The sequence below is a fragment of the Diabrotica undecimpunctata genome, chromosome 1 (genome assembly GCF_040954645.1).
Source record: "Diabrotica undecimpunctata isolate CICGRU chromosome 1, icDiaUnde3, whole genome shotgun sequence".
NCBI classification, from domain to species: domain Eukaryota; kingdom Metazoa; phylum Arthropoda; class Insecta; order Coleoptera; family Chrysomelidae; genus Diabrotica; species Diabrotica undecimpunctata.
Genome location: NC_092803.1, coordinates 202,736,841 through 202,762,297, shown reverse-complemented (window position 1 = coordinate 202,762,297; position 25,457 = coordinate 202,736,841). Strand labels below are relative to the sequence as shown.

Genomic DNA, 25,457 nt, shown 5'->3' with positions numbered 1-25,457 from the left:
AGCCCCCATCCATCGATTACTGGTCTTTACAGACCTCAAAAGTATATAAACGGAGATTTGAATTTTAAATGTAAGGAAATATTGACACTGCTGCAACGAGGAACAGTAAGTTGCCTACATCTGGCGCTACAGCGCAACAATTCAGCCTAACCTAAAATAAAAGACAGCTATCAAATTTGTTTTATTATCAAACAAAAATCAACCAATCAAAAGTTAAATACTGCATTTTTATATTTTTCTAAGTAGGATTTTTTTTATCATTTACCTCATGATACTATGACTAACAAGATAGGATCTTCCCGTAGCACAAAATCGGTCGTGTTCGCGCATGCCGTCATTGGAGATCAGATTTGAATTCTTGTTAAAGTTAAATGGGATTTTTATGCATTCTGTGATGAAATTATTTAATTAGCAAAATAATAATATTAAATAAAGGTTTAATAATTACAATAATCGTACACAAAAGGATATCTCCAAACTATTTAATAAAGATTATTTATTGACACATACAAAAAACTGACATTACGAACGTGCAAGTCTCCAATTACGTCACGACTTATGCGCAATATCTTATCTTCTTAATCATAGTATCATGATTTACCTGTTACCTAACTTTGAATTTGACATTGACATCGGTGAGTGATGATTTTAAATTGTTATAAGTAGTAAAAATATACTCAAAATTAATAACAAGTATGAATCACTTTAGGCAAGTTATATTTAATGCATTTCGAGTAAATAAGTTTAGAAATTCCACAATAGTAAAAAATGTCTGCTTTAGAGAGAATCCCAAAACTTTTACAGCTATGACAAAATTTCCATTTGTATATAACCTACAAAAACCTACTTTATTAAGTATTCATAAAAGTGTCTTGGCTGTAAGTTTACTAACTTGGTTGGGGTTTGCGAAAGACGACGAAGAAAAGGAATCAGAATTAATAATGACCTTAAAGAGAGCTGTACTTTGTATACAGAGAGAACAGTTTGAAAAAGCTGAGCAAATGCTTCATCTTGCATTGAGAATAGCACAACAGCAACAAAATGAACAAGGTATAGTTTATTGCTACGATTTAATGGCAAATTTAGCATTTGAACAACGGAATTTAAATAAAGCACATAAATTATTTGTGAGTGTCTTACAAATGCTTCTTAGTTCTGGAATGGCAGAAGATGATCTTAAGGTGTAGTATATTATTCTTGCATTATTGTGAGTCAGTAAGCCAACGATCATATTTTTGTTAGCCATCTTTCCATGATTTGCCCTATTTTATTTTGTATTGGTACATTATTATCATTTTTTATGTATTGTATGTTTTTTATTCCCGACATGTTATAGAATTGTATATATCTCATGTGTTCACTTCTATTGAATGTTCCATCTACAAACCTGATATTCAATCGAATCTTTTCATAATACTAATTATCCATTACACACACCTTTTGAAAAAACAATAAGTTGTGAATGGTATTTCTTATTCAAATTTTGGGCCATTTTCTTTTCTATAGTTAAAGAGGCAAATTAAAGAACAATTTTGAACCAACATAATGAAAATTAGTACTTAAGTATGTTTGATTTTTTTACTGTCTATTGGTAGTTGTAAGCTTAGATATTGTATCAGTATTTCCACTATATTTTTTTTATTATAAAAATAAAACAAATCTTATTTTAGGTAATTCACATAAGCTTAAAACTAGCTAGAATATGCCAATTAGTGGCTGAAATAGAACAAGCTGACATTGGTTATAAATGGTGTCTGGAACAAATCAACAAGAAGAAAACAGAGTCAGTTGACAGCAAAGTACTATATGGAGTCATAAATGACTGGTATGCTCAATTCTTATTAGATAAAGGAGATGTCAACAAATCTTTAGTGCATCTTAAAGAAGCTCATAAAATATGTAGTGAGATCGTTGGTGAAAATTCCGATCAAGCAGTTCTATTATTAAACGACTTAGGTACTACAAGTTTTAGAGCTGAAGATATGGTGAATGCGGAAAAGTATTTAAAAGAAGCTGTTAGTATAGGACAACAGCTTGAGGACAAATCAAATTTAGGAGTTGTCCAGGCCAATTTAGGCTTAGTTTTATTAGAAAAGGGCATTGTGGATTTAGCCGAAAAGAATTGCAAAGAGGCATGGCATTTAGGTAAGTAAGAAAGTTTTTTGCACACAAGTTTTTTTGGTTCAAACCAATAGAAGTGTCAAAATCAAGAATGTATAACATAAGCACAAAAAGTAATAAAGAGTATATAAAAATTTCATATTGACAACAAAAATAAAATGGATATAAATATATAATGTTATTTTGTAATTGTCAATACTTATAATCTTTCAAAACAATATGGAAGATATGCCCAAAAAGTTAAATTATGTACATTCAACATTGTTGCCACTTTTAAAGGATTCAAAATTTCATGAAAATGGCATTTTAACAGGTGGATGCCATCTTAATAGCTTGGTGGATACAATGATGTGACAGTGCTAAAGAATCTTTCACTCTCGCTTCTAAAAAATATCTTTTCTTGGATCTATCACTTTTGGACAAGTGTATAAAACTTTCTTTGGTGTCATTGCTGCATTAACACATGTAGTCTTTCATCACATATTGTTTCACCAAAAATTTGAACACATTCTTCCTGTTTGCACTTAAAATAAAGCTTTATGTAAATTTCAATAAACATGCCATGTACTTTACCAAGATTATCAAATTTTAATACCTCAAATTATTAGAGGGTGAAAAAATGTACAGCTTATGTCTGAAACTAAGGATGTGCGAGTATTTGCTACCCAGATTGCTTTTAGGGAAACAACAGATTGAGGCTCTTTGAAGACCAAGACATTGATAAGTAAGGGGATCCAAACACGAATCACCTTCAGTGTGATGTCATCCATTTGAACATGATTAAACCTCTCATTATTTACTTTATATTGTAGATTCGTTTCTATTATACAGTATTTATATTTTTTAGGAAAGAAACATGACAACAGTGAATCTATTAACCAGGCCAGTTATTGTTTAGACCAAATTAAGATGAATTTGGAAGAAAAGAGCAAGAAAGTGCCAGCATAGCCTGGATATGTTATATCCTTCAGTATTTTTGTTTGAGTAAACGTTATTTTTTTTAAATAAATTATTTTATGTTTTGATTAATGTATACATATTTGTTTGATAAAAAATCGTGTGGAACAAAAGTTAAAAGAATTGTTGTTGAATATTTACCAAAGAGGAGTTACCTACTGATACGAAGAATTTAATTAATAAATATGCTTGCCATTAGAAGGTGTATTGAAGCAATAGCTCTATGATGTAGAATAGATTTTATGAAAAAGGAAACATTGTATGTATTATTCGTTAAGAAAGTAGTTTCTGTGAATGAATGGGATTGAGTAAAGTAGAATACTACAACCGATTTAAGAGAGTGATGCAGATGAGTTTAAGTTTTTTTGAAAGATAACCTAGCAGATTTTTCGTGCTCTAGTTTGATATAAGCTGGTATTAAAAAAGAAGATTTCATGTAGAGTTTTTTAGCTTCAATAACCTCAGATTTCACCTTTTTCCCATAGAGGTCACCCTAAATATTATATACTAACACTTTATAGGGAAGAAAGAACAAGAAAAGAAAAGAAAATATATATTTATTATTTCTATCTTTATATCTTATTAGTCTTACGAACTGTCGCCAACAAATGCAATATTTACATTAACCTGACACTTTTAGAGATCACATACAAGTAAAAAGTAAAATTTGTATAAAGACAGTGTTTAAATAGTAGGAATCTATTCATACTCGGCTATAAAGACCATCATGCCAACGCCCGCCAACATTGCGGCGACTTGTAGAAGGGTTTGAAGTACACTAGGTTTCTCTTCGTCCAGAAGTTCAGGAATTACTGACACCAATGCTATGTATATGAAACCTCCGGCGGTAAAAGGCAATATCCATGTGGTTGCCATTGCGCCGGCGCTGTTCTGAGCAAGGAGCGACAAAGCGGTACCTAAAAACGACAAATTTTTTTTATTACAACAAAACATTAGTTATGAAATTGTAGTCGAAGTAGCAATTACACCGTATGTTTTAAAAATTTATTGACGTAACTACGAGGGTGGTGTATGGTGTGGCATCAAAGATCAACAAATTATACAGGGTCTTTCAATGGGGACTTCAGAACTTTAATAACAATTGTTAGAGGCCATATTGTTGAAGCTTCATCTGTCAAATTGACTGTAATTTATTCAGTCCATGGCCCCCTTAAACATACACCATAACATTGAAAATTTGGAACAGTGAATAGAGGACATTTAAAAATATCTGTGTTTATTTATACATTCTGATCACAATAGATGATTTTATACCACATTTATCATAATACACGACCTACACTCACTGGTCTGTTGACAAAGGTAAATATTAGCAATATATTACATACATGTATATTAAATAAATCTACTCTACAAAACAATAATACGCTCAGTCCTAATATATGGTTCAGAGACCTGGACTCTAACAAAAAGTAATGAAAACATGTTAGGATGTTTCGAAAGAAAAGTACTAAGGCGAATCTATGGAGCAGTGAATGACAATGGAGTGTGGAGAAGACGATACAACTTTTAACTTTATAGCATATACCAGGAACCAGATATCATAAAACATATTAATATAGGATGTCTGAGGTGAATAGGGCATGTAATGCGGATGGAACAAAATGACCCAGCTAGAAAAAATAATGTATGATTTTCTTAAAGTTAAATAATTTTCTTCTAGATGCCTGCTAAATGTTCGGTTTCGAATTGTTCCAGCAATTATACTTCCAACAAAGAAGAACGGCATGTTAGTGTTTTCAAATTCCCTCGAGCTAGTGATAAAAGCGCAAAAGTATCCCTCAAAAAAATTGGGACTCACATGCTTCAGTTGCAGAAGACATTATACTTTATCATAGGTACTTATAAAGATAACATGTGTGTTAAAAACGTTTCCAAGAAAAAGGCCTACTCTTAGAGAAAATGATGTTCCAAAAATATTTCCAGGACCAAATATTTTACAAAGCAGAAAGATGGTGTTAAAGGGAGCAGTCCCACGAAAAGAAGATAATTATTTATAAATAGGCAGCAACAGCAACAAGACGAATGCCTTCAAAGTGTGATAGCGGATTTTTGTAGTTTTAGTGAAAATTATAAGTGTAAGTTAAACTCTGATCTGGTGAAATGGAAGGGGTCTTAAGAAGAAAATTACATTTATTTTTATCTCGTGAAATTTGAGTGTGGTGAGCCAGAAATCGGGTGTAGTGTTATAATTAAAGAAACAATGAAAATTCAAATACATATTAACAATACATTATTATTAAAATATGAATTACTATGAATATTACAAACAACTTAAAAACTAAGTCTTTGATCACAAATTGAAAATATCTTATCTTGTTATTCTGAAGCCAAAAACATCAGCATTCGTTTGGAAACGTTATTATCAACTTTAAATTCAAATATAAACATATTAAAAAATAAACTTCTGGAAAATGATGAGGACAATAAAGTAGAACAGCTTGATTTCTTAACACAACAATTTTCTCTTTTATTTGCAAAGTGTAATATATTTTCTGCAGATTTGATATTAAAATCATTTCTTTTACATGAACACTCTAGAAAGACATAATATAAGATATAATAAACTATTAACTTTACCTCATTCTAAACATTTGTAAAGACCTTTTTCTTCATTAAAAGTATCACCACAAAATACATTAAAAAATGAACATTGCATTAAGGTTCTGGCACAAATATTATCTGATTTAGACAAAATTATTGTATTGCAAATTGATGGAATGTATATTAAACAAATATAATTTAATATTCACCTGCTACTGCACCGAGGGCGGTAGTTAATTGTAGAAGCATGGCATTTCTTCTTGAAACTCCAGATTGAAGTAAAATCGCAAAATCTCCTATTTCGTGAGGAACTTCGTGGAGAAGAATGGTGATCGTCGTGACTATTCCTAAAGTAAAAATAAAATATTACAAATTGCCAGACAAATCTAAGTATCGCGGTCTAACCATTGACCACGCGACAATTGCTTTTCTTTATACATCACTTACATATACGGTAATATTGTTTCCTAACAGAGCCTAGTGCCTAGGTATATATACGGTAATATTTTTTCCTAACAGAGCCAAGTGCCCAGGGTCATCAAACAAGACGTATGTACGCGTAGCCGGTTGAGGCTTGCTGCCGAAACTTCAAGATGTATTAAAATAACACTTTGTAGAGTCAGACGACCAGTCGACACTAAGTATTAAATGTGGCTGTTACTTAGCTGCTGTACTTTAAAAGTAGTGAAGGAAGGAAGACTACTTTAAAATTCAAAACTTACTACTCGAAAATGTTCTCGGCTAAGATCAATTTTTCGACCGACTTGCTAATTTCAAAAATTCACTGTATCTACACGACTTGTTGTATCGCAATAGAACTCTCATGTCAACAAAATATTGAGGTTACATTTGCGTAGAAAGGTTTTATTGGTGGCGACCTCTAAGCGGCTATATGCAAAACTAAAAAGAGAAACCTCGTACTAACATATTATACACACTACAGAAGCAAAATAAACTGCGGTCTGGGACATGTTATAAGAGGGATATGAAAAACAAAGAATGCATTGTTGTAGGAATGGTCAATTCAAAAGAGTGGGGACATTCCAACAGTAGTTAATTCAGGAGTTCCATGAACTAGAAATATTGGATAAAGATTTAGATCTTTCAGCAGAACAAAAAGAGTATAAATTAGGACAAAACCAGATTTGGAGTATACTCTTTTAATACTTGTACCTTAGTTCAGACATTAGTCATCGCTGAATGAAATTTCGTTTCATTAGAGATACCAACAAATTATTTTTCCATCTTCGAGAAGAACCGACAAAGGACAATGATTAAAAATTAGTTATATCTAGGGCTAATAGGGAATTCTCTTAAGTCGAGATCGGGACCAGCATCAAGGAATCAGACTTTTCATATATAAAAAGCAAGTATGCAGAAGAACTCTAGAAAGATATTTCAAGGTAAGTCCACAAATATCATACCTGCTTGTTTAGGTAAAAGTTGTTTTATTCGATATTGTATATGTATATACCTTATACAAGAAATTAAGCCCACACATTAATCATTTTTTAAAAAACTTACACAAAATAGTATAGCAAAATGGTCCGATATTAAAAGATTTGTTAGACAATTAATACAAAGGGCTATGGAAGCTAAAAAGTGAAAAAAAATTGTCCAAATCCTAATATTAAAAATCAAAATTATTTTCATAATACAAAAAAGTACAAAACCTTTATTGTTTAGCTCTAGTACCTTCAATAAAAATTATAATACTAATTTAGTAAAACTTACATACCTACAGTATTTCCAGCTAAATAAGAAGAGCCAATAGCTAAACCATCCGTAAAATTATGACTAAAATCTGCAGCCAAATTCAAATATCCAGCTACTTTAATTTCTTTCACTGGTTCTTCTTCCTTCTTTGGTGTTTTGGCTACTTTCTTGTCGCCGCTATCTTTCTTAGTGGCAGTTTTTTCGTTGGAAGCGACTGGAGCACTATGGGAATGGCTATGACTGGGACCCTTAAGGATTCTTACAGATTTCTCCACCACTAAAAATACCACTATGCCGGCAAGGACCCATAAGCCTAAAATAAAAAAGAAATGTACAGTTCGCACTCTCCAAGTCGAGCTTTAATATACAAAGTCGATAACTAGGGTAACAGTTGTAGGATGAGGATAATTAAATAAGCGGACTGATACTACAAAATATTTTCTAATCTACAGCGATTTGTTCGTAGGTAGTGACAGTTTCGCGTATTGTTAATATGGACATCAGACTGCTTTATTAAATGGGCACGTTTTCTGCTAATTTCAGTTAGAACTTGAAATATCAACAGAGTAGGTAGCGGCATAATTTTGAATTCGATAAAGAAAGGTCGGCAGTGTTGTAGATAACTAACCCCTACTAAAATCCTGAGAGGTTTCTTTTGCATTCTAAAAATTTGAAGTGCATTTGTTTAATTGCCCCATATGATTTCACCATAGTTTAGGTGAGAGTGGAATAAAGAAAAATATGTCAATTTTAATGTTTCAAAGTTGACAACCCTTGCTAGTTGGAGAATAACAAATAATAAATGTGATACCTTTTTCTTAAGTTGTGAGATATGAGCCGACCAGTTGAGTCGATTATCTATGTTTATTCCCAATAGTTTAACAGTCTCTTTGTTATCTGGATCATTGTGTAAATTACTTGCAGATATAACCAAATTTTGCGTTTTATCAGAAGTTTTAGTTTGTTTGCAGCAAACCATGAGTTAGATTTAGTAGAAAGTTCCTCGTGAGACATTTTTAAATCATCATTATTTTTTCTTGATATAACGGATGTCATATCATCTGCGAATTGTATGATTTTGTACGGAGATATGAATTTAGGCAAATCGTTGACATAAATGATAAAAGAGGTACTAAGACCGAACCTTGTGGCACTCCATGTTTTACGGATCGAAAATCGGAGAGATGACCTTTTGACACTACCGCCTGGTGTCTGCCACATAGAAGAAGTTATAAGCTTAAAAGAGATACCTCTGATTCCATAGTAATTTAATTTGTGGAGCAAAATGACGTGTGAATCGCAATCAAAAGCCTTCGACAAGTCGCAAAGAGAAATACCACGTTCGTCGTAGAACGAGCACTTCTGAATCCATATTGTGAGTTGCTAAAGTAATTATTTGACTCAAAATAGGAATAAAATTGTTGTTTGATAACCTTTTCAATCACTTTGCCAAAAGTAGAAACAATGTTTATTGTTCTGTAATTGTTAGTTTTTGAGGAATCACCTTTTTTGTAGATTGGTAGTACTTTTGAGTATTTTAGTACTTCTGGAAATACTCCAGTTGATATAATTAAGTTACTAAGATGAGTGAAAGGTGTTATAACTATTTGGTAAGTTTCTTTTAAAATTTTGCTATTAATTTAGTGAACGTCCCTACAATTAGAATTACTAAGAGACTTCGTTATTTGAGAGAGCCCTTCTTCCACAACGGGACGAAAAAAAAGGATTTGCTCGGAGAAGGATAATTTCTATAATTGAAAAGGAAATCGATATTAATAGTGGGAAGAGATGTAATTATATTCTCTGCAATTGTAGTCAAAAATTGATTTATTTCGTCTGGAGGTAGATCAGGTTGTACCGAACTGGATCTTGTGTTGTTTCTTTTGAAATTTACTATTTTCCAGCAGTCTGTAGGTTTATTATTGGAATTAGTAATAAAATTACAGTAAACTGACTTTTTAGCAATTTGTAATTGCCGATTATATTCAAATTTTTGTTGTTTATCTACTTTGAACAAATCGGGATCCTTAGTGGCATCTGCAATGTGTTTAATAAGGGAAAGATTAGATCTGTAAGACCTTAATTCATTATCAAACCATTTCACGGGCGTTTTTTCAGCAGTTTGTCGTACTTTTTTTAGTGGAAAATGACTTAATATTAAATTGTTATAAGTTTCAGTAAGAAAGACTGTTAAAAAATCAGGATCATTATTAATATCATAGAAAAAGTCCATATTTGTACTAGCTAGCATACATTTGAGCTTCTGTAAACCAGAAAAAGTAATAAACCGTTGAAATGTTTGATTAGTGTCAACAACTTTATGCTAAGAGTCAATAAATAAAAATTGAGCTCGATGGTCAGAAAAACAAGGTTCAAATACACCCACTTTGCAGATATTTTCAGAAAGATTTGTCATAATGTTGTCAATGCAACTACTTTACTGGGATGTGATTCTAGTATAATCGTTTATAGTTAATTTTAGACCAAAAGATGTTAATAGATTTTGAATATCAAAAAAAGGGTGAGATTCAATTTTAAAATTTATATTAAAATCACCAAGTATGATCAGTTTGTCTGCTTTACTAAGCAAGGACGTTATGACATTCTTAAAATTCACCAAAAACAAGTCAAAGTCACAAAGTCAAATTAAGTAATGAAAAGTCGGAGATGCTAGTTAATTTTAAATTCACTTTGCCAGTGCTCCGAAAAACATATGACGATAATTTTTGATTCGTAAGAAAATGTATTGGGTATCGCTTAAAAGACCTTTTTAAAATCTATAAACACAATTTTCGTTTCTATATTATATTCTCTTTGCTGTTTAATAATTTTTTCGAAACCCTCTTCCCACCTTCAAACTTATTTCCTCTTCCCAAACTTTAAAAATGTCTCAGAGGACAGCCATTTACAAAGAACGATAAGCTCATAAGTAGTACAAACTAACTATTCACACTAGTTTCAGACGTCCCAGCAAAATTATTTTTCAGAGAGGATAAAATGTTTAGATAAAATAAATAGACTTTATAAGTGTCTTATAAAGTCTATTTTCTTAAAAAACGTGTGCATTCTTACTAAAGTTGGATTAATACCAAACAATCATCGTTAGAAATTGTTAACAACGAAATATATTTTTCAAATATAAAAAATAATCAGTAAATATTGACTAGCAAATTGTAAACATGTTAAATGCCAGAATTAGAACGTTCTTATCAACATTTTAAATATATGCATTAAGCTTATTGAGCATTTTAATGCAGTTTGTACATATCTGAATTATATTTATCTTTTTAAAAACATTTTTTAAGTATATTTAAACTTGTTTTGCGAATTAAAAAAATATTTAATACACTTATAAACAATTTTTTTTGAGAAGACCAGAGAACTTTTTTATTAGGTACATTTATAGACCTTTGATCTGATGTTTTCTTGGGATTTACAGTACGACAAGCAAGGCTGGTCATCTGGGCGTAAATAGAAAAGAAAATTTCAAGAGAGAGAATAAGTTTGTAGTCATGCTGGTTCCAAATGCAGTGTTACCGCGTCAAAAATTTACCTGTGATGTGAATATTAGAATAAAATATATATTAAATATTATTTTAGACAATATTTACACAAAGGTTGTGATTGATTTTAAATTTACACCTGTAGCATACAAAAGAAATATACAGTTAAATATTTAATTCAAACCAAAAAATTGTTATTCATGGTCTAATAATATCTTCATTTCATAATCACTCAATTATGAATCCTTAACGAATCCATTCTTTGTCCTTTGGAATGTGGCTTCTTCAGACCACTACAACTGTTATCACTCAATTGTATTCCTTGACACAATCCTAATGTAAGTATTTCTGATCTATGAAAACAATTGTTCGATTTTCCCTACGAAATTGTATTTTTTTTGAGATAATCTAGTCTTAACTTGCGTATATCGTGCCTTTCCATTAAGATGTATCTATTATTTTTAATTGTTTCTAAAAAAATCCTATATAATTAATATCTTTTTGGAAGGTTTCTCTGTTTCCTAGGCCGAAAAAGTTCGTTTTTATACCCATAAGCTGAAACTTGTTTTAGTCGATAGATTATAATGCTAATATGCTATGTTTAAAAGTTTACTGAAAGTTTTGGCCTTATTCTAAGCATAAAATGCTAATAAACAATTAAAAATGTAGAAAAAAGCCAATTTTTGTGTTTTCGAGGCCACTTTTCAATAGGATGGATATCAAATTAAAAAAATTATGAGATGAAAGTTATGTCAAGTAGTTTCTTCAAAATGCACAATTCCATTTTGATTTTATATTGCAGAAGTCAGTTTAAAAATTCATAAACAAATTGATATACCGTTGCATTAATTATTTCTTACCCACAAGCTGAATCTTGTATTAATCAAAAGAATATGATGCTACAATATTACAGTAAAAAAGTTTACCCAAAGTTTTCCATGAGAACCAGCTTATTTGAATAAATGAATGAATGCAATAGGCCACTTGGTACTTATCTTACTGTAAAGACATAACTTCTTTCCTTTTTTATGGTCATGCCAGGATGTGAACCAAGACATATATAGTTGTTATTTTTGTTGCTTGTTGTTGTTTCATGGCTGGATTATGTTATGAACATTAAAGTGTTTTACCTCTAATACAATCAAGTAAATTTGACTGCTTTTTATCTTCAGTGCCAAGTGACTGTCTTCCAGCTCTCCTTCCTATTTTTCAAAATTCATCTCAGTGCTGACAGCCACATATCCAGAGAATTCAAGAATTCACTGTAGATAAGTTGAACAAAGTCTCATGCTAATACTAATTTTGTTTAAAATAGAAGAGTTTGTGAGATGAGCAGACCAGGATATTTGAAGCATTCTTCTCCAACACCACATCTCAAATCCATTGACTTTCTGACACTCTATAACTAAAAATTTTCTTACTTTCAAATTCTACTCTTTGCAAAAGATCCTTGTTTTACCTCCATCCATCAGTATTAGATATAAATTACCTATTTCGAGTTATTTATTCTCGAAAAGAGCAAATAAGGTTAGAAGAGCAAAAAAAGGGACTAGTTACATTATCAGAACCTTTGGCTTCAACAGTTTATCTTTTGTTCAATCCTATTAATCTTCGAAATGAATAAATATAATGTTGAAATAAGCACAGAAAAGCAAGTAACACTCTAAAATTATACTTATTATAAAAGGACTACTTTCGTCTTTAGAGCAAATTAAAGTATTTGGTAAGAATTGTCAAAGAAGCTTCTTTCTTGATTCCGAGATTTAAAACAAAGGCATTCAGCAACGAAGACAATTTATTAAGAATTCAAAATCAAATTCAAGATGAACTAGTTCATCTTATAGAATACCAATCCTCTGAAAATCAAACTGTTAATGAAACAAATGAAAATATCAAGGAGGACCTATTGGACAATAAAAAAAAATTATGGTATTTTGATTTACGATACATGTGTAAAAAACTCTTTGCTTAAGAACGATTTGTTTATATTCAAAATGAAACAAAATAAAAATATTCACTTACCTACAGACATATCATGAGAATGTTCTTCTCCAGGTTCGTGACTGTGTGAATGGCTGTGACTATGTGGATTTTGCTCTTCTATTGCCATAGTGGCATGCGGAATTAAATGTAGAAAGGCATCTCCTAACAAACCTCCTGAAGCAAAGGCTAATAATATTTTCAAAAGAGGTTGGCTGCTTTCAGTATTGTCTAAAGGTACAAAGAATAAGATAAAAAATGGAGCAGCACTGATAAGTAACGTTGAACCCATTGCATGGATCCATAAGTCCTGAGTATTTAATTGGTTTTTAGATTTAAGGGGTACTTCTTCATGGTGTTCATGAGTATGAACATGCTCATGGTGACTTGGTTCATTCGCTGCTTTTGAATATTTGAATGAAGCAGGTTCGTCATGGGAATGCCCGTGGTGATCATGAGAATGGGAATGTGAAACACATACTTCAAAAATTAAAAATAAAATAAAAATGAGAAAAAGTTTGCTTGAAAACATAGTTATGTACTCGTCGAAGCAATACTAAACAATATCTAGTTATCCTTAAGTGTGTATACTTGAATTTGCTTAACTAACACTTGGCCACATCATTTACTTTATGTGGCTTTAAACAAAAGTGAAGACTAAAAGATTGAGGTTATATATTGTACTTATTTATCCAGAATTTAGAAGTTAACTTTCTGTTTTAAGCTCAACTAGATTGTAAGTGTTCCGTGCCTCGACATCACATTCGATCATATTACACCTTTTTTGAATAAATATATTTTTGAATTTTTATCATTTGTATTATACTTTTTTTAAATGCAGTTTCAAATATCCTGGAAGGCTGAGAAAATATAACTTTTTAAAATTTTGTACTAACACTAACCATAAAAATCCCTAGAATCCCTGTATTGGCAGTCATGATTGTTGATGATAAAGCGAAAATTTTGAGGTTGTGTATGTTTCCTTAGATTAGGAGCCGATCGTTCTGTATTAATATACAACTTAAATTTTGAGAAAATGTCTTCAAGATACGATAGAGCTATAACAGTATTTTCTCCAGATGGTCACCTTTTACAAGTAGAATATGCCCAGGAAGCTGTACGTAAAGGATCCACTGCAGTAAGTATAAAATATCTTAACCCAAACTAAAAAATGTCAATTCATGTTGCAAAAGTTTTAATATTTAAAGTAAATATATTTTGTATTACAACATGTTATCGTCTGAGTTAACTTATTTTAAAAAGTATTTTTAATAATAAGGCTAGAATTTAATTTTTGCATTGTTTTTTAGGTAGGTGTCAGAGGTGCTAATGCAGTAGTACTTGGTGTAGAAAAGAAATCAGTAGCTAAGCTTCAGGAAGAACGTACAGTTAGAAAAATCTGCTTATTAGATGATCATGTTGTTATGGCATTTGCAGGGCTTACAGCTGATGCAAGAATTCTAATAAATAGGGCACAAATTGAATGTCAAAGCCACAAATTGACTGTCGAAGATCCTGTCACTTTAGAGTATATCACAAGATATATAGCTTCCCTGAAGCAAAAATACACTCAAAGTAATGGTAGAAGACCATTTGGCATTTCTTGTTTGATTGGTGGTTTTGATTATGATGGAAAACCTCATTTATATCAAACAGAACCTTCTGGAATTTATTATGAATGGAAAGCAAATGCGACAGGTAACTAATTTAAAATGTTGGAAGCCAACAGACACATTTATTTTTTTTATTTATTTATTTATTGCTAATTTACAATCTACTTCAATACAGTAATAAGTAAATATGATGTATGTTCTTGGTTTGTGACAGGTGTCGTCCATTGATGCCTCTCCGGAATTTACCTAGCAGCTAGGTCTTCTGGCCAAAAGTCTTTTTAGACATCTGTCAACCAGTGGGGGGTTGAATAATTCGTAAGATGGTTTAGATAGTCTACGCTGCGATTCATGTATCTTCTGGAGTGGTCAGCAATCACATCATTGATGAAGGGGATGTTGAGGTCTGCATGAAGGGTTTGGTTTGACACATACCATGGAGCTTTTGCTAACATACGAATAGTTTTTGACTGGAATGTCTGTAGTATTTTGGTGTTGGATGGTTTTCACATTTATTTCTATTTTTAGATTGATTTTGAGGTATATTTTTCCTACCTCCCCATTTTATCCTAAGATATATTAAGCTAAACCAGTTAAAATTTAGGTATTTTAAGCCAGTTTTTTGATAATGTTATATCAAATTGAGTTTGCCGATTCAATAACTCCATTCTTACCTTGTTGAAGGATTATTTTTTGTTAAAGGACTTTTTTATTTACTAATTCAGTCAATTTTTTTGGTTATATTCTGAATAAATAATATTCTCATAATAAAAAGGATTTTTTCAGCTAATTTCATAGAAATGTACAGATTGTATGATAATGTTTTACTATAAATGAATCAGTTGAATTGTTGTACTTTTTTCCACTCTTACTGTATTTACTATATCATGGCATTTTCTTAATGTATTTAAGACTTCTGGAGTTCGAGTATAATAGTCATTTTAGTAGTTTTCTATTTTATTTCTGAGTATGCATGTTGTATAAATATGTTAAATAAAAATAAACTAAAACTGTAAACCTATTTATATATAATTTTTTAAAAAATCACTGAAAAAAATCACGTTCTTATATTCTTGTAGGTCGTTCTGCAAAGACTGTCAGAGAATTTTTGGAAAAATTCTATACTGCTGAAGAGGTAGCTACAGAAAAAGGCACGGTGAAATTAGCTATCAAAGCCTTATTAGAAGTTGTACAGTCTGGACAGAAAAACTTAGAAATTGCTGTTATGCGACATGGAGAACCAATTGTAATGTTAGACGGGGAAACAATTGAGAAATATGTGACAGAAATTGAAAAAGAAAAAGAGGAAGAGGCTGAGAAGAAGAAGGCCAAGAAGTAGTTAGTTAAAATTTATTGTATTCTTGATTTGTAAGAATTATTTTCAATACTTTTTTTTAAATATAGGTATTAATAAAAAATATGTTTTGTTTTTGTTAACTAAATCTCCAATTTCCATTTAAATGGTAAATGTACATATATTTTTGATTCCTAAAACAACACAAATATAATCCATAAAAATATCTAAAATGTGAGTTAACTAAATAAAGAAAGACCTATAGGAATAAAAGAAAATGAAAGGAAACACAAATACGACAATCATGGCATCTGATGATGATTATTTATTAGATTATGATAACATGATATAAATATTGGTAATATCAAATATAACACAAAAAAGTTTTCAGTCTATGTTCAAATGAAAAAAAAAAAAAAAGATAAACAATAGTTATTGTATGAAATCGGAAACAAATATTTAAGGGAACTGGTCAATCAGGTAATGGATAAACATAAAATCTGAGCCCTATGGCATATAATATATCTAAAACAAATGTTTGAATAATACTGCTGGTAGACATTAAATATTTTAATTCCATATATGAGAGTGCTGGAGTGAGTTTTGCTCCTCCAATGTTAATTTTTCTAAGAATTGATATAAAAGACACATCCTGAATCAATATCAGCAGTGCATCATATTGGCTGTGTACAGTTAATTTATTTATACAGTAGTTCAAACATCAACATCTAGACACTGCTTAAAATCAGTCACCAAAAAATGACATTAAAATAATAATCTAGAACATGAATACTAAGATTGGAAAAGAAACTGAGTACATGGAAACAATAGGTAAGCATAGCCTCCATGATACAACTAATGAAAATGAAAGCCTCCTAATAGACTTTGTTGCTAGCAAGGGAGTGATCATAAGCTCAATTGTTTTCTCTAAACAAGATATCCGTAAGGCAACATGACTCTCACTTAATAGAACAACCAGCCAGGTAGATATGTAGTATGTTAATAAACAGAAGAGCGGCAGTAATGGAAGTGAGAGCTACACAAATTTCAATAAGCTATGCAAGGCATGTAAACAACGATAAAATTGTATTTATTTTAATTATTAAAGATGTTCAACATTTATCTACTCGTTCTGATAGTAACACTATATTATTAAGATCACTTTATCAATTTTTCTCTTTTCTCGATTATTAGTTTTTATAGCATAGTATATAAATTATTGTAATCACTGAATACCTAGTAAAAAATAATCATATCAATTAAGTTAATGAATAATTACGATAATAATAAACGGTTATGGAAGTAATGATTGTCCTAGAATATTCAAAAACTAAGCGAAATAATAAATAATCATACTCCTTAAATAAACAGGCGAATAGAGATTGCCAGATCAGCATTTATACGAATGAAGCCACTCCTAACGTGCAAAAATCTAAATTTGGAGATCAGACTACGTACCATTCGCTGTTATATATTTTCAATATTATTATACAGAGCCGAGACTTGGACATTAAAAAGATACAATTTAAAAAGAATCGAGGCTTTCGAATTCTGGTTATACCGCAGAGTATTAAAAATATCATGGACTGATAGAATTACAAATAAAGAAGTAGGTACTGTAGAGGGTTGGTAAAGAAACAGAACTAATCAACACTATACAAATCAGAAAACTGGAATACCTAGGCCACGTGATGAGGGGACCAAAATATGAAATTTTGAAACTCATAATACAGGGAAAGATTCAAGGAAGATCTGTTGGCCGAAGGCAGAACTCATGGTTGAAGAATCTACGTGATTGGTATCAATGCAGATCAATTGATTTGTTTAGAGCAGCAAGTTAAAAATAAAAATAGCCATTATGATTGCCAACCTCCGTAGGGAGTTGGCCCTCTAAGAAGAAGAAGCGAAATAACCATCTCTATTTTGCTGGAAAAATTGCTACCCGACGTCGTAAACAACTAATATAGGCTTGGACCAGATTTACTATTTTGTTATTGAAGTGTTGTATTTTGAAGTATGCGGTTCGGATCACTTTCTATTACAAAAAGTTAGATGCTGTTTAAACAGAGAGGACAAGAACAAACACACAAAGACTGAGAAAATAAACATGAACAACCTGAAAATCCAGAAATAGAAGAGCGATTGCGAAAAAAAAACTGACTAGAGAACTCCTAGAACAGAGCCAGGGGCAGAGGTTAAATTAAAAAACATAAAAGAAAAAGCTAAAAAAAGCTAAAACAAAGCAGTTAGTAAGAAGAACAAAAAATGAACACTGGGAACAGTTTACAAAAAGGATGGAAAGCAACTTCTACGGTACACAAAAACAAATATGGAGATTCCTAAGAAATCAACGGAAAGAAATGGCAGACATGATGGAATACAATAACATATCAGCAAACGAATGAAAAAGATACCTGACGGAACTGTTTAAAGATAAGAAAAATAATAATCAACACAATAACGAACCTGAATTAAGACACGTAATAGAAATCAGTTTCCAGGAAGTAGAGATAGAAATAAACTGACTCAAAAATAGAAAGTCACCAGGACCCATCGAGCAAAAAGGCAAAAGAGAGAATATAAAGGTAGTGGGGGCAAAAATATTGTTAGACAGGAAGTGCCATCTTGAGAGGCCAAATTAAACAAGGAAAGAGAGTCTTTCCTTGTTTAAGAAATCACATTTAGTTGGGTTATGTTATTTTTTGTCCCAACTGTCACATGAAATCTTATTTATATTGAAGTTTTTTAACAATTGTTTCACATTTTAGACTGTTATCGTTAATATTTAATTAAAATTTTCTCGTCTAAGACACATTCTGAAAACTATTTTATAGCTACTGTTAATAAGTGTCGGAAAATTTAAATTTGGCGCGTTCGTATTTCCGGATATGTCCGCCATCAGAGGCCACTTTTTTGGTCGCCTTTTCATAACGATTAGATTCCCTCTTTTGTCTTTTTGCTCGATGCCAGGACCAGACGGAATAACCAACGAGCTTCTAAAACACGGAGGAAAAAGTATAACCCTAGAGATGACAAAACTTATACGAAAACTAATATTGCACTGCAAGATACCAGACGCATGTTGAAGAAGAATTACGACAACAAAGCTTAAAAGCAAGTAAAGCGGCGGGGTCTCTTAATGAGACAATCTGAAAGAACAAACACCTAGGACAGGACACAAAACAAAAATCTATAAAGAAGCAATTAGACCTATATTAACATACACGGCAGAGACAAGACCTGGCACATCTAAAACCAGACGACTACTAGAAACAACAGAGATGAAAATATTCCGACGAATATCAGCGAAAGGTCTGTTGGATAGGGAGAGAAGCGAAAACATAAGAAGAGCATGCAATATAGAAGTAAATGGACGGATAAGTATTGGCAGACCAAGAAAAAGATAGTGTGATAATTTAAACAATTTAGGAGGCTAATATTAAAGAAGAAACAGGCTTTAAAGCCTACACACAAGACGGAAGAAGAAGAAGAAAGAAAAAGCTTTCGTTTAATGAAGAAATTAAACAAACAATATACAGATATACAATATGCAGTATACTCAAAGAAGGACTTGAGAAGGGCTCGAAAAATTTGAAGAATGATGAAAAGCAGATAAAATATGCAGAAGACAGAAGAATTGATTCATTTTTTCAAAACAATATTCTTTACTTCCTCTACTTATTCTCAGATTATCTTCGGGCTCTATTTTCTTTGCCCCCATTTCAAAGTATTTTGTTTTATCTTCGTTTATACACAGTCCAAACTTTTTCAATATTGTTTTTTTTATTATTTTTTTAAATATTCTTATGAGTTCTGATTTTGATCTCGCAATTAATCTCGAATATATTATATGGTAAACGAAACATTATTTGGAAGGTATCAAAATCATGTAATACCTTACAAATAATATGCAAATGCTATTAAAACTAACACTATGATTATAAGTAGTAACAATCGTAATAACTCAAAGACATTTGAACATTGAAATGTTTTATTATATTTGCAATGTCAAAGTAATAACAATAAGCAACAAAGTTAAGTTCACTTAACATCCCACGCGATATTTCGGCTGAAGATGGATTTTGAATAATATCTGCGACATTTTCTAACTCGGTTAAAATTGTAAAATGGTAATGAAATCTATTGGTTAATAAGTTATTCTACGGAATTCCCATGATATATTATTTAATATCTGGTTTTCTCGATTAGTTGGGGTTACGTTTTACTAAAGAATCATAAATTTTGTGAATAAAATGAATTTATGAATATTAAGGAAAAAAGGTCTTATACTCACAATACAATGTATTAGTTTTTTTTGAGGTTTTTATTAAAACAAAATTGGGCGATCGGTTTCGCCGTGTACAAGTTTTACAGAATCTTCTGGCCCTCAAGAAACTAAAGGCTGAAACAGATGGTACACGTAAGCAAATGTATACCCAACAAAAAATATTTAGAGTGGTACAGCAATTACTGACTACTTTTTTATATAACGTGACGGCTAGTTCTTTTAGAAAGCAGACTAAGTAACAATCAGGTTTAATTAAAATAAAAATTTATTTGGAACAAATAAATAAAATAAAAATATATTTAAGAAAATAAAAATCAACTGCCAATCCTACATATGCATGATTTGCAAATAGTTTTTAGCGTTGAGTAGAAATAATATTCGTATAACCGTTCAAAAGAGAGGAGGGGGAGAGGACTTTAAGCTAGGTACAGTACTTCTTCTTCTTCTTTTGGCATAATAACCCTGGATGGGTGTTTGCCTATCTGGTTATGTCCTTCAATTCAGATTTCTCTTTGGCCCTTCTCCTACCTTGTCTTATATTCATGGTTTTCAGGTTGTATTCCACGTTATTAAACCATCTCGTCATGGACCTTCCTTTTGTCTGCCTTCCTACCGGCTTCCAGTGTAACATCTTCTTTGTCGTTTTCATGTCTTCTTGTCGCTGAACATGTCCCAGCCATGACAGTATTTGACTTTTCACAAATCTTACAATGTCATACCCTTTATTCAGTTCATTAACCTCGTCGTTTCTTCTGATTCTCCATGTGTCGTCTTCCTCTTGCACCAGGCCATATACTTTTCTCAGTATCTTTCTCTAGAATGTCCTGAGTCGGGCTTCCTCTTTTTTCGTCATTACCCAGGTTTCACAACCATAGGTTACTACGGATCTAATCAAAGTTCTGTAGATAGTCATTTTCGTTCTTTTGTCTAATAATTTCGATATCATCAATGTGTAGAGGAGTATGTACGATTTCCACTGGAAATACGTGCATTAATTTCGTTACTTATGGAATTCTTCTGATTGATTTCTGTGCCCAGATATGTGAAGGCATCCACACGTTCAATAGTATAGTTGTCTAGTGCTATATTATTTTCATTCTCAGGTGTTCTTTTGATGGTCATGTACTTAGTTTTTGTTTCGTTTATTTTAAGCCGTCTTTTTTGTGCTTCAGGATCAATTTCCTTAAACGTTTCCATTAGTCGTGTTTTGCTTCTACTAATAATGCCGACATCGTCTGCATATGCAGTAATTTGTACTGTTTTAGTGTTTATATGGCCGGTTACTTTGGTTTTTCTGATGACTGCTTCAAGAACTAGGTTGAACAGCATGGTTGAAAGTGCGTCTCCCTGTCTCACCCCCATGTTGATGTCAAACAGGGGAGACAGTTCTCCATCTACTCTAACTGCGGCTTTTAAACCCTGCAACGTCATTTTTATGAAGCTGATATATTTTTTTGGTATACCTAGTCTATATACATATTATACAGTTCTATGTCGTATTCATAAGTTTTCTCTTGTATTGTTCTCAGTATAAATATGTTGTCTGTAGTGGTGTAGTGGCTCTATTTGGTCTGAATCCATTTTATCTATGTATCCATCTGTTACAAATAAAAGACAAAGAACGGTTTAAATAAAGAACTGTAAGAAACTTTATTGTTGTTTTGAATACAATGTTCCACCAGACTGAACGGAAATAACGGGTAACTGTTCTCGTTCTGATAAGAACGATAACGTATGCCGTTGACTTAAATCGGCGAAGAAGAAGAAGAACGTCGTTGTAGCACTGGAGACTAAAAAGTAGTTACTTCGACTGGAGCTGGAGACATCTGGAGAGCCCTCGGAATTGTATGTCGCCAGAACGGCCAATCGGAGCGAAGATTGTCACTCTGGCCTGGCCAATAACAAACGGTTTTATTAACTACGTTGTTATTGGCCTTCCGACGGAAAGTTGCAACCAATAAATGCATAAAAAGGCATCTTCCGATCGGGATCAAATCGTTCTAGGGTCGAGTGCCTTTTTTCAACTATTCCTGCGTTTTATTATTACCTGAGTGAACATTTCTTCGATTTTAGAAGACTTCGCTTCGAAGAAGATTCCAAAAGTCTTTAGTTTAAATAAACACGAAGCCTTGTTGGCTACGATATTATTCAAGTCAGCAAGAAGTATAGGCACTGGCATTGTTGACTGTTGGTCTATCTTTTGTCGAGGTAAAGGAAAGTCTGGCAACGGTTCTTCTTCTTTCCGCGTTCTCTTTCCGGAAGACCTTGCTTATGTGAGAAGAGCTTCTTGAAGCCTTTTGGGTGTGGCTGCAGGAACAAAATGATGACATTAATTTGCACATGATGCCAATGTTAAATACTTGTGATTTTAACGTTAATTTTGCATTCAAAAACGCTGACCACCACTGAATTTTATGAAGGAAAAATTATTATTGCGTATGATCAATTTAAAAAATGAAGGAACTACAACATGTAGGACGATTCTCGATGCTGTGTTTGCCAGATATATTGAAAATATCCAATTTCAGTCGTACATTTCACATTTTAGATACCACAAGCCAATCACAACCAAAATAAATGATAAAATAAATAAATAATAAAATTACGTTATACAATTTTAAAAATATTATTTAAAATTTAAAAATACGGAAAACCTACCACCACAAAAAAACTTTTTTTGTACCACCCTTTCACAACGGTCATATTTGAGAAAAGAATCATTTTTTTGTAGGTAGTTGCTTTTTCAATTAAATTCAGATTCAATTAGCACATTCTATTTTAATACCTATAAGCACGCAATTAGTACATTCAGTTTTTAATTCCTTATCAATTACGTACACTACATGAACTTTTCAGTAACCACTTTTTATTCATTATCTTTATTTTTTACACTGTATCAACTTTTTAGTGACCGCTTTTTATATTCGATCGGTAAAAAGAAATTGTGATAAGATAATAAAATGTTAATTATTATGCACTTATTGAAATAAATACAGTGTAAATAAATTTATGAAAGTATAGAACATACATGTGTCTTCAAGTTCGACCTTCGCCTCAAGGGGCACATGAATTCAATCGGACTGATAAAAAGTGCGGACGCAGATTTTGTCAGAATGTATTTATTGAACATTTATGTCTCTGATAATGTCTAATATACCGTTCTCGAAGCTATCCTATAATAACTTCAGCTCGTTTCTTCAGAAGTATTGTAAATTTACTACTCCGACCGATAGGATATTAAGAAGAAACAATGTTGATACTTTTTACTTCTGTCCGTCAAAGAAAAAAATAGATACGAATAGGAAACAATTATTTTAGATTTCTTCTTCTTCTTTTTTCTCTTTATAAGCAATTCTGCTTGTTCATGGGCAGATCAATACCTCTATGGAAGGTTGTCACTCCATCTTTTGCGCGGTCGTCCGATACTTCTTCTGCCGATTGGTGACTCTTGTTATTTTGACGACACGGGTCTCCGCCATTCTGCTTGTGTGGTTATTCCATTCTTTTTTTTTTTCTATTTTGTGTCCATTCATTTATACACTGTACGTTACATTTTCTTGTATTCTAATGTCTTCACTTCTCTTTCGATCTCTCAGCGTATTTCCTGTAATTCATCTCAGTACTTTCATCTCTGTCGTTTCCAGTAGCCTTTGCGTTGTGGCTGTGTCGGGTATTTGTTTCTGAGGCATATGTCATTATTGGTCTTACATTGGCTTTATAAATTCTTGACTTCATCTCAGTGTTAATGTGTCTGTTTCGCCATATAGTAATATTAGGGCATCCTGCCAGTCTATTTGTTTTTTGTACTTGATCTATCACATCTTTGTCCAGGTCCCCATAGCTAGACAGTGTATTTCCCAGCTATTTTATTTCCATTACTTGTTCAATACTAATGCCATCAATCTCTATTTTAAATCTGGTTGGTTCTTTGCTGACTACTATTGTTTTAGTTTTCTGAGATGAGATTGTCATACTAAATTCTTTTGCTCTTATGTTAAATCTGTGGGCTAGTCTTTGCCGACTATCTTCATCTTGGGCTATCAATATTGCGTCGTCTACGTAATAGAGTCTTTTTATTTCTTTGTTTCTCATTCTGTATCCTCTTCGTTTGTTAACGCTTTTGAGGATTTCATCCATGACTAAATTAAAGAGCATAGGGCTCAATAAGTCTTCTTGTCTTATTCCGCTGCCTATTTCTATAGGTTCTGTAAGTTGTCCATCTATTCTGACTTCCATTTTGGTGTTTTGGTAGATGTTGCCTCATTTAATGCCTGTGAGTTTTAGTTTAACGTTAGGTTGTTTTAAGCTGTTTATATCAATTTTCTTTATGGATTTTCTTTTAATTTTCTTAAGCTTAATTTTCAATTTTTCTACTATGGGATTGTAATCAGATCCGATATCTGTTCCAGGGTACATTTTTACTCCTTCCAATCCATTTCTGTATCTCAGATTAATCAATAAAAAATCAATTTGATTTAATACGATGTTGTCATGCGTATGTTGTGGAGATTGTCAGGTGTAGAGTCTCCGAGGTGGCAGTTTGTACCAGTTTGTTTGTAGGGCGTCCTCGCCCTACCTTCGCATTGAAATCTTCCATGATTATAAGTGTCTGGTTTTTCTTGATCAGTTTCATTAACTCCTTAATCTCTCTGTACAATTGTTTTACTTCATTTTCAGGTTTGTCCAAGGTTGGTGCATAGATTTGTATAATGTTATGGTCAACAGGATCGGCTTGGACTTGTAGTAGTGCTGCCCTATCTGAGTTTGCCATGAAGTTCCTTACTATTTGTTTGAGGCTGTGTTAACTAGAAATCCAACTCGATTATAATGATGGGGTAGGTTATTTCCTGAGTAATATAGTGTCGCTTTTTCTTTAGTAGATTTACCACTGTTAGTACATTTAACGCCGTATCTAAGTGGACATAAATGTCAGCTGAAAAAATTGGAATAGACACAAAAAACATAAAATAACAAACCATTCTCATCGATCTTCAGCTGTTTCTGCCTTGTTCAAGCAAGATGTTTCTGAACAGGAATTAATTAAATTAACAGGTCACTTAAATGCAAGCTCTCTTAAACCATATCTGCAGCTGGATTTCAGTTACCACCAGAAGTTGACCGAAAATCTCAGAACAACAAATGAAGCTGGACCTTCGAGTTCCCAAATGTTACAGGTCAATAATAGACAAAATCATGCTTTGCTAGAAAAGAATGGGCAAACTAATATAGCTTATAATAATTGTACATTTAGTATTGTTAACAAATAAATACAGATTATGTTTCTTTGATATGTTTATATATATATTTCGTTTTATTCAAGTTTGTGGCCTTTTGGCAATTTTCGCTTATGAAATTTTGACATAATCACTCGACTGAAGTCTCGTGATTTATCTGTCAAAATTTAATTCGCGAAAATTGCCAGG

The 25,457-nt window shown here is 32.1% G+C and overlaps 3 protein-coding genes across 4 annotated transcripts; 2 read left to right on the top strand and 1 right to left on the bottom strand.

The window, feature by feature from the left end:
- Positions 1-606: 606 nt before the first annotated feature.
- LOC140432870 (tetratricopeptide repeat protein 19 homolog, mitochondrial-like) lies at positions 607-3,146 on the top strand. 2 transcript variants are annotated; one of them, XM_072521020.1, is made up of 3 exons: positions 607-1,181; positions 1,671-2,145; positions 2,969-3,146. In XM_072521020.1, the coding sequence occupies exons 1-3, from the start codon at positions 696-698 to the stop codon at positions 3,067-3,069; spliced, it is 1,062 nt and encodes a 353-aa protein (XP_072377121.1). In that variant the 5' UTR covers positions 607-695; the 3' UTR covers positions 3,070-3,146. The 2 variants fall into 2 exon arrangements, with proteins under 2 accessions (XP_072377121.1, XP_072377122.1); XM_072521021.1 differs by having other exon boundaries at positions 633-1,050.
- Positions 3,147-3,618: 472 nt separating this feature from the next.
- Catsup (zinc transporter catecholamines up) lies at positions 3,619-13,531 on the bottom strand. Its single transcript, XM_072521019.1, has 4 exons — positions 12,885-13,531; positions 7,382-7,672; positions 5,853-5,990; positions 3,619-3,995 (listed from the first exon to the last, which is right to left on the bottom strand). Exons 1-4 carry the CDS (start codon positions 13,372-13,374, stop codon positions 3,778-3,780), a joined length of 1,137 nt encoding a protein of 378 aa, XP_072377120.1. The 5' UTR covers positions 13,375-13,531; the 3' UTR covers positions 3,619-3,777.
- A 241-nt stretch (positions 13,532-13,772) lies between these two features.
- LOC140432871 (proteasome subunit alpha type-7-1-like) lies at positions 13,773-15,870 on the top strand. The gene is made up of 3 exons (XM_072521022.1): positions 13,773-13,980; positions 14,153-14,540; positions 15,532-15,870. Exons 1-3 carry the CDS (start codon positions 13,879-13,881, stop codon positions 15,789-15,791), a joined length of 750 nt encoding a protein of 249 aa, XP_072377123.1. The 5' UTR covers positions 13,773-13,878; the 3' UTR covers positions 15,792-15,870.
- Positions 15,871-25,457: the final 9,587 nt, after the last annotated feature.

Coding starts and splice junctions, on each gene's coding strand:
- Catsup (XM_072521019.1), bottom strand. CDS start 13,374: ATGTTTTCAAGCAAACTTTTTCTCATTTTTATTTTATTTTTAATTTTT. Junction 7,673..12,884: donor TTCTCATGATATGTCTGTAG/GTAAGTGAATAT, acceptor TTTTTATTTTAG/GCTTATGGGTCCTTGCCGGC. Junction 5,991..7,381: donor TTTAGCTGGAAATACTGTAG/GTATGTAAGTTT, acceptor TTTTTACTTTAG/GAATAGTCACGACGATCACC.
- LOC140432871 (XM_072521022.1), top strand. CDS start 13,879: ATGTCTTCAAGATACGATAGAGCTATAACAGTATTTTCTCCAGATGGT. Junction 13,981..14,152: donor TACGTAAAGGATCCACTGCA/GTAAGTATAAAA, acceptor ATTGTTTTTTAG/GTAGGTGTCAGAGGTGCTAA. Junction 14,541..15,531: donor ATGGAAAGCAAATGCGACAG/GTAACTAATTTA, acceptor ATATTCTTGTAG/GTCGTTCTGCAAAGACTGTC.
- LOC140432870 (XM_072521020.1), top strand. CDS start 696: ATGAATCACTTTAGGCAAGTTATATTTAATGCATTTCGAGTAAATAAG. Junction 1,182..1,670: donor TGGCAGAAGATGATCTTAAG/GTGTAGTATATT, acceptor ATCTTATTTTAG/GTAATTCACATAAGCTTAAA. Junction 2,146..2,968: donor CAAAGAGGCATGGCATTTAG/GTAAGTAAGAAA, acceptor TATATTTTTTAG/GAAAGAAACATGACAACAGT.